This window comes from Pseudochaenichthys georgianus, chromosome 19 (assembly GCF_902827115.2).
Source record: "Pseudochaenichthys georgianus chromosome 19, fPseGeo1.2, whole genome shotgun sequence".
NCBI classification, from domain to species: domain Eukaryota; kingdom Metazoa; phylum Chordata; class Actinopteri; order Perciformes; family Channichthyidae; genus Pseudochaenichthys; species Pseudochaenichthys georgianus.
The window spans coordinates 2103627-2119054 of record NC_047521.1 but is presented as its reverse complement, the minus strand read 5'-3'; the positions used below and the strand labels follow the sequence as shown (position 1 = coordinate 2119054).

Below are 15428 nucleotides of genomic sequence, written 5' to 3'. Positions count from 1 at the left end.
AGGGATTTGATTGGCTGACGCCTCCGTCGAGGCGGCAAAAGTAGAACATTGCTCTACTTTTGCAGCGAGCACCTCGAGAGAAGCTACGCTTTGCTCCCACAATGCAGTTCGGCGAATCGTGACGTCACCCCATTCAAAGTGAATGGGCAGAAGCGTTGAAGCGGCAACGCACGCCGCCGTGTGTAGGGGCCACTGTGAAGACGGGAGAGCTTGTTGGTCCCTCTCTACATTCACAGAGGGCCATCTATAGTAACTCAATGAGAGAGTAATGTCAACTGACAGTACAATTGACCAATCATATCTTCCCTCTAAATGGGCGGGCTTTATTTTCGCGGACTTTATGACAAGTTCCGCCCGCTGTGAGGTCTATGCCGAGCCCCAGGAACTGCGCCGGAGTCTGATGAGAATATTCGTGCTGGTCAAACGGCGGTACTACACTTCATTTAGGTTGCTGGGCCCGGAAACACTTTTCCCATTGACTTACATTGGGAAAGAGTGGTCTGTAACTCGTTGGATAATTGTTTTTAAACTAAATAAACTACCCAGTATGAACGTTTGTATAGCCCTTATTAAAAACATTCGTTCCTAAAGTTGTAAAAATGTGCTAATAACGTTATTCTGAGAGTTATTTCCCTCGGCATTATGAACGCGCATCTAACCCACGGGACCGCGCCGCCCGGCACATTCATGTTACGTGTTCAGTATGAGTTTCTCTTTACCTGATCTTTACCCATGGATGCACAATAACAACGGACCATATCGCCTTACTGCCAGCCCACGGAGCTGTAATAATGGATATATTGCACATGTTTGCTGTAATTCATAATTTGTAAAATATTATACTACATGGGCTGTATGATGTCAATCTTGTACCGTAAATGTTGTATTCAATAAAGTTAATATTACCGACGTAGATTAACGTTCCTGTAGCTTCTTATTGCACTTGCAATTGTTTTAGTTACTTGTGGGCTACTTAACATGAATAATCACAGTTAATATCCTTTTACTCCATCACATTTCAAAAAGAAATAGGCTATTGTTATTTTAACTCCACCACAGATCACACCATCATCAGCTTTACTTTTTAGATAAAGTTTTAACTCACAATTGATCATAACAGGCTTCAACATATACATTTGTATATATTACCAAGTGGTTTCATGTACAACCCACACAAGTATCACGCTAAATGAAGCTCTGTTGCTTGGATATCACGAGATCCTGATGTCAGCGTAATATAAAAGTACATAACGATTGATGTCTGACTTAGCATAATTTACTAGCTAGATGCTAACTGCCGCCTCGTTAATATAAATCCAGTACCATGCTGTCATGAACGTGCGTGAAATGTGAACAAGCCTTTTGGGCAGCGTGGTTAAAGTTGCGCATGCTCTATGAGTGCACATACGGGTACTTTTCAGGCATGCCGGGTAATCTGTGACGTTTTTAATCCATGGGTCTATGCAAGTGGTGCAGTGACGCGTCCTAAAACCCGGAAAGGGTCAGAGGCATGGTCAGAGGGCCTAGGTATAAAAGTCACGGCTCGCCACTGCGTTAACTCACGGCAGCTGCCGCTGGAAAGTATTTACTGTCTGACTGACAGTCAGACAGTAGCTGATACATATCCCCCATCCCCATAAGTGAATGTGTGTCAGTCTGAATTGACGCTGTTTGGCATCACAACGCTGTTATGAAAGTTTCTCTGGTATAAAATGGCTGTTGTTAGCATAGCAACCGAAGCTAATCTGACTATCTTGACTACTTGCTATCCTTTTGTGCATAAGCCGTTTTCTACAGGCATATTTTACCGGCAGGGAAACGGGGTTCAGGGGGAGTGTACCCGTAGAATAGAAAAGGGGGAAGTGACGTCTGACTCAGAGGTCGCGCGGCTGTGGAGAAGTAGTGTTGCCCACATTCTGTTACTGAGTTTAGGCTAGTTAGCTAGCAGGTTTATTGTTTTGGGTGCAGTCACTTTTGCCTCCACTTGCTGTTCAAATAAATGTTGAAAGAAAAAGTAAATCTGTTTACAGTTCTGTTTCATATGGGTGTTGAGAGATGTATCCATAGATTTAGTCCCTAATTTTGCTCTCAAAGTGCACCAGATTTTTGCATTTAACTTCAATATTTAAAAAATGGGAGCATGCCCCCTGACCCCCCTAGATGAGGTGAGGTCCACCACCTGCCCACACCCCCTGTTAAATTGTCTCACCCACATTGAGGATGCTTCCTACGCCCATGTTTTATTCCATGCGTCAAGTCAGGCAAATTGGGTCCAAATGTTATTGCATCAATGATCTGTTAACATTAAAATGAATACATATATGCTGTAACTATTTTGCTCTAGGCAACTCAAGGGCTCAGGTAATGTGATTACTATATGAATAATGGTCCAAAATAACATTAAATGCATAGGTTTTTTTGTTAAGTTACATACTTCCATCGCCAGCCGGCCGATACATGCCGCGCATTAAGTGGGCCTGTCTGTCAATTAATCCCCGGGCCACTTTTTCCTCCCAGCCCGCCCCTGAGCGTATTTGTCATTATCATACTAAGCCTGGTTAGTGTTGCCTGACTTTATAAAGTGTGTTTTTTTTACAAGTGTGTGGTCGTGTTCTAGTCCCTTTGCTCAGCGCTACTGCTTGTTTCCTTTTATTTGCCGTACTCGCCACAAACTGTTATTGCTCAGGTTAATCTCGCCCCCCTCCGACGTAAGCGTTACGTATTGGTTATTGGTTCTTCTTGCCGGGCAGCCGAGTGGGACCAGCTAAGAACCGGTTTTCGGTGCTTAGAGCCGGCTCTGCTGCGATGGAAACAGGAAGAACCAGAGCTTAATCAGGGTCTAGCCCGGAACTGGCCCTGCAAACGGTTTGGTGGAAAAGGGGAAAAAGTGTTCTTATTTATTAAAAGGAAAACATCGTCTGGTAATATATGAGATATTTTAAACCATATTTCCACCACACAGATACATTTGTTTACCTTTTAGTCTTTTATTTTTTCTTCATCAGTATTGCATGTTGACTCTCAGTGTTTGATATCAGCTCCGTTTCCTAATCGTCTTGTCTTATGGCGCATATCCACTACAGCGCGGAGCTCGCTTTAAGCGTGCCGAGCCATGCAGGGCGTGTTTTTGGTTGCGTTTCCACTAGGCGTATTACCGGCTAGCGGGTACTATTTCACAGTGTTCTGGCCCCATAAAATCGAGGATCTTTCCGGGCGAACAACCAGGCTGAGTATGCTAAACTAGAGAGAGACAATCTGAACATATTTGACCGTGATTTAATTGTAATATACGTTTCAAAATGATGCAAGTAACAACATACTGATACCGGTTAGTAAAAACCATGAATTAATGCTTTGACAAGTCTGCAGACAGACGGCAGGCGAACAACCTTTTAAAATGCGTGTTTTCTGAATGAAGATTGGCTAAGCTAACGTTGTATATGCTCCGACCGTCCACACTCACAACAACGGCCTATACAGACATAAATAAACCAGCGACTGTATTCGCCATGACACAGGCAGTCTGTGGTTTGTACTTGTTTAACTTTTGTCTAGTTTCTGAACAGATATGAAGAGCTGTGAGCTCTGAGTGCTAAGAGCTAACGGCTGATGTTGTTTTTCTGGGGTTCTCATCAAAGATGACGTCACGGCTCCGCCTACACTGCGTTACTATAGTTACTGCCCCAGCTACTAAACTGTAATGGAAACGCAGGATAAAGTGAGCCAGTCCTAACAAGGCCTAGCCATACTGAGCGAGGCCGTGTAGTGCAGGGGTGGGGAACCTTTTTCCTCTCAAGGGCCATTTCAATTTTTTCAACATCCTCCGAGGGCCGTACAAATTATTGACCTCTGCTTAAAAATCCTACAGCCTATTCATTTGGCCTTTCTTTCATGCTGTGCAAAGAAAAAGCAACCTCTTAATCCAGATATCTTGCCATGACTCGCGCATGCATTCACGTGCACGGTTGTGGCATGACCACCAAACAGAAAGATATGGACACAAGATGTGTGCAAATGTATTTAGTTTCCTATCCATGTGGACATGATTTAAGTGGGGGGGGGACCTAACCTCCTCGAGGGGGGTCCGGGGGCATGCTCCCCCGGGAAGATTTTTTTTTAAATATTGAAGTTGAAAGCATCAATCTGGTGCACTTTGAGAGCAAAATGAAGAGATCTATGGAAACATCTCTCAACACCCATTTGAAACAGAACTGGAAGCAGATTTACTTTTTCTTTATGGATATTTTACAAATCACTCTCCTTTCAAACTGTATTCTTGTTTATTAATAACAATTTTTTTTACTGTCATATAGTATTGTATACCTGTTTACTTTATTCTCTTGTTTTTTGATAACTATAAGGATCATATAAAGATGTGCCTTTACCTCACTGGTTGGAGAAAAAGCTTCTTATATTCGTTAGCATAGCTAGCTAACCAGATGCTAATAACAACAAAGCTATTGACTGAATGATCAGAATGACAGATGAACAGATCGCCACTGGGTATACAACTAAAGACACAGCCACGCAAAAACTGCAGCATGTGTACGGACTTATGGGTACTGCAATTGTGTTGAAGTCCTGGAGTGGCGTTCTGGTGCTCTCCGTCAGAATTGCACCCCTGTCAGACTAGACATATACCACGTGATGACCTATGGCGATGACACGTTAGGCTCGTGTTGTGTTCAAGGACCATGACCGTTGCCAGGAAAAACAGGCACTCGCTTGTTTAATTATTTTGCGGTCAAGATTTCTTTAATTTTTTTCTTTTTTGGGTGTGTTTATAAATTACCTCGAGGGCCATACCAAATGGTCTCGCGGGCCGTATACGGCCCGGGGGCCGGAGGTTCTCCACCCCTGGTGTAGTGGAAATGCGCCATTAGTCATTGGAACAGAAGGTCATTGCTGAAAATGTGTCCTCAGTTTTGTTAACAAAATGTCTCAGCCCCAGAATTAAATTAATTTATATATGATTATTTTTACCCATTTTATTTTGAAATATCAAGTAGTTATTTGGCCTTATCTATGAAAAAAATACAGTCACTCAAATTACAATGAGGTTTCTACACAGTTGAAAATGTTTGTAATACTACTACTCTATGGCCACTGCTACGTCAGATGCTGGTGCAGCAGTGTACTTGCCATGCGGGCCTTGCTGTGGGGGTCCATGTAGAGGCGGTGCAGGTGTACTTCTTTCCCTGTGGGGGTGCGACTCCTCTCTGACTGCTCCTGCTTCAGCTGGGCCAGTGTCAGCGTCCTGATCGGGTCCACAAAGCCTTTCTTATCCATCTCCCTGCAAACAGACAAGCCAAACATTTAACAAGTCATCACGTTTCACAAGGTTCCCTTATAGATTTCAACCAACCAGGACAGGAAATGACAGCCCGGTGTTTTTTGTGAATGTATGACATTCTTAGGTAACATCCAGTTTAGGCCATCAGCAGGGTATTACTGGCTGCTCAGCAGATCTTAATGCACATGATATAACTAGGCTAATGTGTGATGCTGTGTGTTTGTGTATTCGCTGGTGTCTAAACAATGGCCGGTGGTTACATAAGGAAAGCTGCTGAATGGACGGATTCTGTCTGAACTGTTAATATTGGATTTGTGTAACTTCAGTTCATCTGCCTGACAGGGCATTGCCTGTCTGAGTCTCAGCGCTGCTCTGTGTGAACCCTCTCTCTAAACACATCTAGCTTTAAGCAGCAAAGGGCAAACTGATCAAACACACAAAGCAGCCATTGTTTGCCCCATCTTGCTTCCTCCCAAGCGCTTCTCTGAACCCTCTCTAGGTCAGAGGAAGGCTGCGTGTCCCCTGTGGCCCTCTGATTGAGAATGACTATCTTCTTATCAGCCTATTATCTAGTAATGCTATGAATGTGTGAAAATAGTTTTAGATGTACATGTTAAAAACTGGTCTTTTACTCACTCTTTATGTGCGTTCATGCTGGCCTTTGATAGTGGAGGGCTGGCGTGTGTGTTCATCTTGACGGAGGGGCGGTGGGAATCGGCGCTGGCTGGCCGTACAGGAACGTGGCTCAGAAGACCCAGACCATCACCCCCCCCTCCAGCCTGGTGCAGCCACGGACTGGCTGTATTCTGCACACATTACACACACATAAAACATGTTAAAATAATCACCATTAGTTAAAAAATTATTTTTAGTTAAGCCAAAGTTTTGCTAGATCCTGTATAAGTCAAATACTATTATACTACTAAAAGTTTATATTTTCACATATAGCTTTCAAGCAATTTAATGCCAACAGCAACATCCATCTGATTTAGTTTCAGGGGTTTCCTCATTAATTTGCCCGCCTGCCACAATCTGTTTTTTCCTCCATCCCATCCCTCCCTCTCTCCATTCAAATGTTCTCCTTGTTCCAGGATAAACCACAGGTTTGCATGCACACCATTTCTGTCCAAACGGACAGAAATTAGTTAACATTCGTACACCACCTACCCTCCTGAGAGACACTTCCGAATTCACAGGATTGTCAGGGTGGACCCACTTGGCTGTGGGGGGCAGGTTGAGCCCTGGGGGGTAGGAAGAAGGTGTTCCGTTGGGGTACTGCCAGAGGATGGGGTAGAGGCCCAGCCCTGCGGCCCCGCTGTGGGCCTGGGCTAGTAGAGGGGGGCCTTGAGCCTGAATACAGAGACAGAGTTGTACGTTTATTATCTTTTTGACAGAATGGTGTAAATAATGAGTAAACTCTCATGTGCTCATTGGATGAATTCACTTCCTGGTTCCCATCTTCCCCCCAATCAACCCTAGATATGGATATTATATACACTGTGTTACTTTTAAGTGAAAAACATAAATTCTTATAAATGTGCCAACCTTTTTATAACCTATTTATTTCTATTTAATATAATGTGTGCTTTCCTTCTCTATATTTAAAATGAGCTAGCTCTTTACGCAGCCTTTTGACCTGCTATGCCACTTTTGCTGTGAAACAGTAAATGTCCCCGCTGCGGGACTAATTAAGGAATTCTGATTCTGAACAGTCTTGGCCATTGCAGTTTCACATGGCGGGTTGGTGTGTATGCGTATCTAATGTTTATGTGTGTATGGAGTCACACCTGGAGGAACTGCTGCTGGTGTACGGCGGCTGGGTGAGGCAGACCAAGGTGGCCCAACCCGCTGGGGGAGTCAAGACGTGGGTGGCCCCCGAGAAGAGAGGCTGTGGGCGGAGGCATGGCGGGGAGAACCCCGGGGGGTAAAAGGTGCGGGTGAGGTAGGGCAGAGGTGTGAGGAGGGGCAAGGAGATGGGAGGTATGGGGGTGCGATGCGGAGGTGAGGCAGGGGGAGTGAGGGGAAGGGGAGTGAAGAGTGTGCAGGTGGGGGTGGAGATAAGCTGCCACGTGATTGGAGGAGATGCTGACAGAGACGGAGTTCTCTGCGGCTGAACGCACCAGGGCGGGGTCTCTGTAAACCGTGAACGTCTCGTTCTTATCGATGATGAAGGGGCTCTTCGTGCTGCTGACCCCACCCGACTCCAACCGCACCGGCACTGGCTTGAAGCAGGACCGTGGAGGTTCTGCTGGTTCTACTTTAGCTGACAAACGACCTATCGGCGGAGGGGAGGGGCCAGAGTATCGCTGTATTTTATGTTTGGAGACCTCTGGGGAGGTGTTGGGTTTGGGTTTGGAGCTGTCCAGCAGGCCCGGGTGGGGCTTAGCTTTGAGAGGCTCAGCTGGGGTTGTGTTTGGGTAGGGATGGCTCTGAGAGTTGTTGGGGTGCTGGGGTTTCTGTTTCAGGGAGTCGAGTTGCGCTGGGTTGGGGCTGGTTTTGGATTTGAAGTCAGGAGAGATGGCTGCATTCATCTTGTTGGGGGGTGGGTGCTGCTGGGGGGGTTTTCTCGTCTCTTCAGACAGAGACGGGCTATTAATGCTGGGGTGGACAGATGTGTAGTGTTGCTTCTGTTGTGTGTGCTGTTGCTGCTGCTGCTGATGCTGAAGATGATGAGGAAGGACAGGTTTCTCCTTCTCCACTAGCAACACATTTTCAACCATCGATGTGACAGGCCTAAAAAAAACACAGAAAAAACGTATTTTAGATTATGTCAATTTAAAATGACCTTTATTTTTGTATTTACACTTGAGCTTTTGGGGGACAAAGACTTCAGACAAAGAAAAGTAAAGCACAGCAAAGCAACCTTGTATTTAAAATAACACTATTTAAATGCAGACTTAAACTCAAATCAACACAAAGGGTCCTCTATCCTCTAGTACCCTCAATAGTCACCAGTCAGAAGTCAGTTCCAGCCACTGAACATCTGACAGTTTGAACACTTCAGTCACATTCACATTTCACAAAGGAAGGAAGGACGGTTCTTATCAACCCCCAAACACTTCCACCAGACATCAGGAAGTGGTGTATTGCATCACTACAAGAGTTAAAAAAGCAACCATGGCTCCGACCCGCTGCATGGACATGCAGATTTACAGCATCCAGTGATCACCTGATCTTTCTCTATTCTGTACTGCGTCTCATTTGAAGGCCATTAGATGGGACTGTTGCAAATATCTGGTACCATTTTGAGAATCAGATTTTCTATCTCACTACAAAAGTCAGCCATCATATCAGGACGTTCAGAGGGGCTATGTTTATAAACTGAACTGAAGCCTTCTGTTCTCACCTGATGACCTCAGAGGGAGCAAACTCCATCTTGTTTCCTGAGCTCCGGGCTGCTGTCGTGCCGCCTCCTGTAAGGCCATGCTGCTGCTGCTGCTGTGCGGAAGGCTCAGTCTCTGCCTTGCGGCCTCCTTCTGAAAGCGAAGGAGACGGAGGGACGGGAGGCGAGGACACAGGGTAGGGGTTGAGGGGGAGGTAAGGTGAGAGTGCCGTGGACTCTGCATTCTGTGAGGCGAGCAGCGCTGACACCGCCTCGGAGCTCTCCTGGTGCACCGTGGCCTGAGCCTCTTCTGTGATGTCGGTCACAGCGCCGCCGCCGGGCTGGGACACGGCCGGTGGCTGGGACTGAGAGCACGCTGCACAAAGAGTTACACTGTAAGAGTACTGTGCAGGCTTGGCGAGTAACTGCTTTACACAATTAGGATACATGTGTATTTTATGAACACACACATTTTGCAGGATGACATTTATAAAATACATTTTAAAAGAAAGAACTATATCCTATGCTGCACAAGCACACACATAATAACATAATATCACCCGCTGAGTTCCCATTACTTTGTATGTTTTGTACTTTTCAGGACAGAAGAATACAAAAAGTCATAGAAGATCTTTCTTCATAGGAGTAAGCAAACAATATTTGATTTCTGCTTAAGAAATGATAACACAGGACAACCGAGACATCTGTTAATATGATGCATATGGGTGCTACTGCTGCTCCAACATGAAATCAGACAACTTGACAGCATTGTTACAGCTGAAAGGCAGAACTTTGCATATTTGGTATTGAGGTAATGAAAAGTAATGAATATACGTGCCCATAATACTGTGATAAGTGAATCAGGCTACTGACTACGTTCTGTTCACAGTGTCTCATTAGTAATCGTGCTGCAATCCTTTTGAAAGTATACTGTAAATATGCCTCTACCTTTCACAGTGTTCTTGCTGCTCTCCATACTGCCTGCCTGAAGACTGTCAGGCATCACAGGCGTTGGTTGCCGTGGAGACTGGGTGATCTGTGTCACCGCGACCAACTCCTCCTCCTCCTTTGTTGTAATTTTGCTCGTTTCCTTAACCACGCCCTTCTTAGTGTCCTCCTGAAGCTCCGCCCACGGGGAAAGGCGACCAATGAGAGATGAGGAATCATTCATTTTGTTGGCCGGCATCAGCGGCTTCTCATCTTCCTCCTTTTTGGAAACAGCGCTTTGCTTCACATCACTGCTGCGAGTCTTTAGCTCGTTCTCAGAGCTGGGCTCTGAGGAGGAGGAAGAGGAAGATGAGGAGGATGAGGAGGAGGATGAGGAGGAAGAAGAGCACGAGGAGAGGGCAGCCCTCTTGTTGAGTGGGTTCTCTGAGTCGCTGCTCTCTGATAGGTCCGAGGTCATGTCCGTCTTCAGCCTCTTTAGACTGGCCTTCTTCTCCTCTTCCTCGCCCTTCCTGCGTTTGTTTACTGCCTGCTTCGCCTTTTTGGACTCTGGACGAGAAAAGAAAAACTCATTATGTTTCAATCACAGCTTGAGTTCGCTCTTCCAGTTATACAAATGCTCTCCTGAGAACCATTTTTGAAAATCAGTTATGTGATACAATAGTTTGAATCATAACCCAGAAGCACTCCGATGTGTTGCATGTTGACGGTCAGCTTAGGAACACGTCGCCGCTAAACGGATTCAATTCAAATCCAGAATTGTCAATTTAATGTAATCGCTGCTTTGAGAACAGCCTGGAATACCTATACTTCTCTTGGATATTACGTCAGTGTGTGGCTTTGTGGACTTTGTTTCATGTGGTACAGTGTTATAAAATACAGCTCTTATTTAAAAGAACTTCAATACAATGAAGACCGAAAGATACTACTTGTTTACTGTGGATTCGCTGTGGACATTTTAAATAATCAAAAACAACAGCTGTTATCTCCTGTGATATGCTGAGCAACAACAGATATAAAGAAAAGATATGCACACAGCCACACACAGCCACACACAGACACACACAGACACACACATGTTGCTGTATTAATATTAAGATTAATGCAGCAAGGTGTCAATTTCCCTCCCGTGTGAAAAATAAAGCAATTGTGATTGTGATTCCGATGGTAGGAAGCCTCTGACTGGCGTCTGGTGCTAAGCTAGCTGCTAGCGTGCGGCCTGTCCTCACCTCTGGCTGGGGGCTCCTCTCTCTTGTCCTCCTCTGGAACGCTGCTGTCCGATCCTTTCCTCCTGGAGGAGCGGGCGTTGCGCTGCTCTCTCTGCTCCCTCGCGTTGCCGCCAGGCGAGTTGTGTGATTGGTTGGCTGTTTGCTGGCTTTGTTGTGACTGGCTCTGCTGCTGCGAGGCCTGGGTCCCCTGGGAACCTTTCGCGTTGGGGCCTGATGAGTTCATGATGGGACGGGGGCTGTTGGCCTGGGCTCGTGTGTAATGGCTCTGGAAGTTTTAATAAAGTCACAAGTTAGATAACGCAAAGAAACATGCTTGTTTATTTTATTAATTGCATAGTTTAATGCAATCCAGTATGATCACCATGCAACAAATTCAACTTGGATTTATCTTATTTGGATTTAATCTGTAAACAAATACAGTCTAATCCAAACGTTTTTCAGTAATGCAGACATAAAGTTTATAATGATTGTTTTTATTGTTTTGTTTTGTTTCCGTTGTGTTTTTGTTAACATTGTATGGATACACGTGGAAGACTGGGGCTCTGCTCATGTTCTTAGAGTCCTAAGTTGATGTCAGAATGCAGCTGTGAGTGCAATATCAAAGTGAATACGCATATAACCATACATAACAATGGTTAGTTTAGTGCTGTTTGACAATCAGCTGGTATATACTTTCACTTCAACACTGACTGAGAGATGTTTCCAATACTTTACATCACTGAGAGTTTTATGAAAGTACAATAAATATTTAAAAAACGTTTCAAAGAAAGCACAACATGCAGTCCCCAAAATAACCACAAGGTGTAATCAACACCTCTGTAAAGTGGTCAAACAAAAAGTGAACATTAGCATCTTCTTGTTTTGTTAACAGGACGTTGGATTAGACTGCATTAGTTTACGCTTGGTGAGCCGACACACTCCATCCCCCTGCTGTATGGTACGGACACAATTCAATGTAATACAGTCCACACAACATCATGTGTCACTCATCACACATTCACAGTCAGGCAAGAGAGCAACAAGAAACAAATTGTAAGATTTAACTTGTTTATTCTAAAAATGTTCCTATGGCATGTTTGTGAACAAAGACCATGGGGAAAGTTGCTTTTCACTTGTAGTGCAGAGGAGCAGTTTCCTGTTGTTTACTGATGCACACGCACACATTTCTCCTGAAGCCTTTGCAGTGAAGCACATTTAGGACATTAGACTTCTGAAGCTTAACTCAACAGTCATTTGTGTGAAACAAAGTATAAATATTGTCTCTGGAAGTCTTAATATCGATTCTTTCCAACACAGTTGTAATGCTAATATTGAGATGATTGTAGTGTAGACTAACTTCCCCAACCTACAATCTGCAATGATGCTCCACTGCTACTGTTTGACGTGTAACCAAACAGAGAGGTCACTGAAATACAAACTGGACTTGAGCTGAAGAGCAGCTTCCACACCACACCACACCACACCACACCACACCACACCACACCACACGCATGCAGCGTACTGACTGCTATGGGTTGATTCACTTCTGCCAACATCCATCATCACAGCTGGGGCCATGTGTGGTCACACAAGCTGTGATGGAGCTGCAGAGTGTGGGAGAGGCAGCAGCCACTAGATGGCAGCGCAGGCAGGAGTTCAGACCTGGGGGGAGCTGCTCTTTGACAGCCCGTCCACACTACAGCTTCGACAGCTTCAAACACGGTTTCCAACGCGTCTGCTCATTCACTTTGAATGGGGTGACGTCACGTTGCCTTGCTTTTCGCAGAACTGAATTGTGGGTAGCATAGCGGTCCGTCTCCGTTGTCAGAAGTTGAACAATCTGACGCCGGAGACGCCGGAGTAGCCAGCGCCAGCAAATCAAATCAAGTACAAGCTCTACCCAATCAAACCGCTGCTTGTGTGTCAGGGGCGGGAGATTCATGTGATTGGTTGTTGGTCGAGTTTCAGACGCGCCCAGCTCCAAGCTTTGTTTGAAGCTGTAGTGTGGACGGGCCGTGAATGTTTCTCTGTTGCGGCTTTCACACCAGAGCTTTCCCCTTCTAGCTCCGAGCGGGAGCTTTTCTGGTTCAGCTCCGGTTTCCCTTTTCAGCTCCCGCTCTGTGCACACCGCCCACTGGCGCCCCAGAGCTGCCCCTGCTGCGTCATGACGTCACCGTTTACATCGCTGATTTGCTCCCCAACGGCGTTACGGCTCACAACAACAACAACAACTGCGTCGGGTCGATGATCGTGTTGCTTTTAATCACACGAAGCCAGAATAAATTGAATAACGACTTCTCCAACCTTATACTTTGCTCCAGAGTGCCGTGGTTCATTGTTTATTAATGTGTTTCTGCAGCATTTACCGACCGCTGCAGTGCTGCTCTTCCACGGGAGTTTATTCTCCCGTTAGCTCCCGGTTAGCGCACACTGCAGCGGCCGCTCTAAAGTATTCACTGTCCGACTCACACAAGCAGCTGATGCATATCCCCAGTTCCCTTAGCCTAAGTGAATGTGTGTCAGTCTGAATTGACACTGTTTGGTATCACAACGCTGTTATGAAAGTTTCTCTGGTATAAAACGGGTGATGTTGGCATAGCAACCGAAGCTAAACTGACTACTTGCTATTGCTATCCTATTGTGGCATAAACCGTTTTCTACAGGCACATTTTACCGGCGTATTTTTATTATGATTCTACTTGTGATAGTCGAACACGAAAACCTGTGCAGCCCATGTATTGATTCCATCCGATAGCTGCAATAATACAAAACAACACGTCTGCCTCTCTCCACAATGATCGATAACAGTGAACGGATGGTCAAAGTAAGGCACAAATAAAGCCTGGTTAGTGCTGCCTGACTTCATAAAGTGTGTTTATAGGCACTACTGCTTGTAGGCAGGCTGACAGTCGACCCATGTTCAGGGGAGGTGGCTTTAGTTTCCTGCACGCCTCGACGTAAGAGAGACGTAAGCGACGTCACCTCTTAGCTCCGAAGCTCTTGGCTAGACCGACCATTTTTTGGAGCTGGAAGTGAACCCGATTCCGGAGCTAAGAGGCGGCGCCGCTGCGGTGTGAACAGCACTTTTCAGCTCCAGCTCTGAGCCGGAGCTGAAAACGCGTTGGTGTGTGACATTTCATCTCAGGGGTGCGACAGATCTGTGTGCATCCACAGATAGTCTGATAACTGTTCTGTCCTCCTTTGTACTTTTATATTGTTGAGCACTCACTTTTTATCCTGTGAATCTCAGGATCTTTCTTTATGTTGATGCAAAACACAAAGAGTGTAGAACACTCTTTTGATGCTCTCAATAAAGCCTTATCTCCACAGATTGTAACATAAGTTTGGGAAGAGTTACCTGAGTGCTGCCGGTGGTCCCGCTGGGTCTCCCGCCCGTCATCTTTAATGTGTAAACAACAACAAGAAAAAAGAAAAGGTGGGACAAGGAGAGATTGTGTTAATGACTGGAGAGGTGTTCAGTCTGGTTCACAAGTACACGACAGGAGCCGACCAGTAACCAGCGCAACAGTGGACTGTATGTCTGCATGAGTTTTTACGTTAAGTTAAACAGGAAGCAACTTTAAAACTATCTTCATTAGGAAAGCAGAACAATTAGACACAGAATTCAAACAGAACCACAGCTATGGCCTGATTAAGAAATAACAATAGATCTGCTTTAGATTGGAATTCCTGTTTTTAAACTGTACATTTGAAATATTCAGGCAGGGATTGGGAGGCTGTGTTGACTATTGTCTCTGAATAAAAGAAACACTAACAGACGCAGTGGGGACAATGCTGAGGTACATGGAACAGTTGGCCAATGTAAAACCTGCAGGAGTCTCACCCCATGACAGGAACACATCATTGGTCATCTATCTACACACGTAGAGCATGCATAAAGTAGCTAAACATATACTAATATTGTCATAAATGTATAAAATATTCAGCAGATCAATCAATCATGAAAAAAAGTGCCACTGGGCAATATCATTCAGGGTTTAGCTTTGTTGACTGTATGCAAAGCTGCAGTTCATTTTTACTATATAAAACAGCTTACACTTTTCAATGTGATTTTACCCTCTTTAGTGCCACCGCTAAGAAGCTTTAAGTGTATTTTTCGGTGTGTGTGTGTGTGTGTGTGTGTGTGTGTGTGTGTGTGTGTGTGTGTGTGTGTGTGTGTGTGTGTGTGTGTGTGTGTGTGTGTGTGTGTGTGTGTGTGTGTGTGTGTGTGTGTGCACTCACATGGGCATTGTTGTTGTTGGTGCTGGATCGTGACCTTCTTCTGGAGGTGATACCGATGTTTTCTCCTTTCAGTAGGGAGTGGACCACATCATCCAGAAAGGTCATCTGGATCATAGAGGGGTCCACGTTCTGAGGCTCTAGCACCTTAACACACAGCAGATTCACTTTACACTCAGTCTATTCTTCATCATCATCATCATCATCATCCTCATCCTCATCATCATCATCATCATCATCATCATCATCATCATCATCATCATCATCATCATCTCCTGTTTTTAAAGGTGCTGGATATTAATGAGTAGTTCAGAGTGATCATAAGAAAACTGGGTGGGACTTTCGGGAACAGTTCTAAATTGGTTTGATTCCTACTTAAAGGACAGAAAAAACGTTGTCTCTATAGGCAATGCATATTTGT

At 45.1% G+C, this 15428-nt stretch overlaps 1 protein-coding gene across 3 annotated transcripts in view; it reads right to left on the bottom strand.

Annotated features, from left to right (window-relative positions):
• The window catches only part of jmjd1cb (jumonji domain containing 1Cb), a 192048-nt gene that overhangs the window by 22113 nt on the left and 154507 nt on the right, over positions 1–15428 (bottom strand). For all 3 annotated transcript variants that reach the window (XM_071206755.1, XM_071206757.1, XM_071206756.1), the window contains 9 exons: positions 15011–15154; positions 14127–14168; positions 10790–11054; positions 9564–10109; positions 8640–8991; positions 7081–8026; positions 6461–6643; positions 5930–6099; positions 5143–5293 (listed from right to left, as the gene is read on the bottom strand). In XM_071206755.1, the coding sequence (XP_071062856.1) occupies positions 5143–5293; positions 5930–6099; positions 6461–6643; positions 7081–8026; positions 8640–8991; positions 9564–10109; positions 10790–11054; positions 14127–14168; positions 15011–15154 (2799 nt within the window). The remainder of the gene's footprint in view (positions 1–5142; positions 5294–5929; positions 6100–6460; positions 6644–7080; positions 8027–8639; positions 8992–9563; positions 10110–10789; positions 11055–14126; positions 14169–15010; positions 15155–15428) is intronic.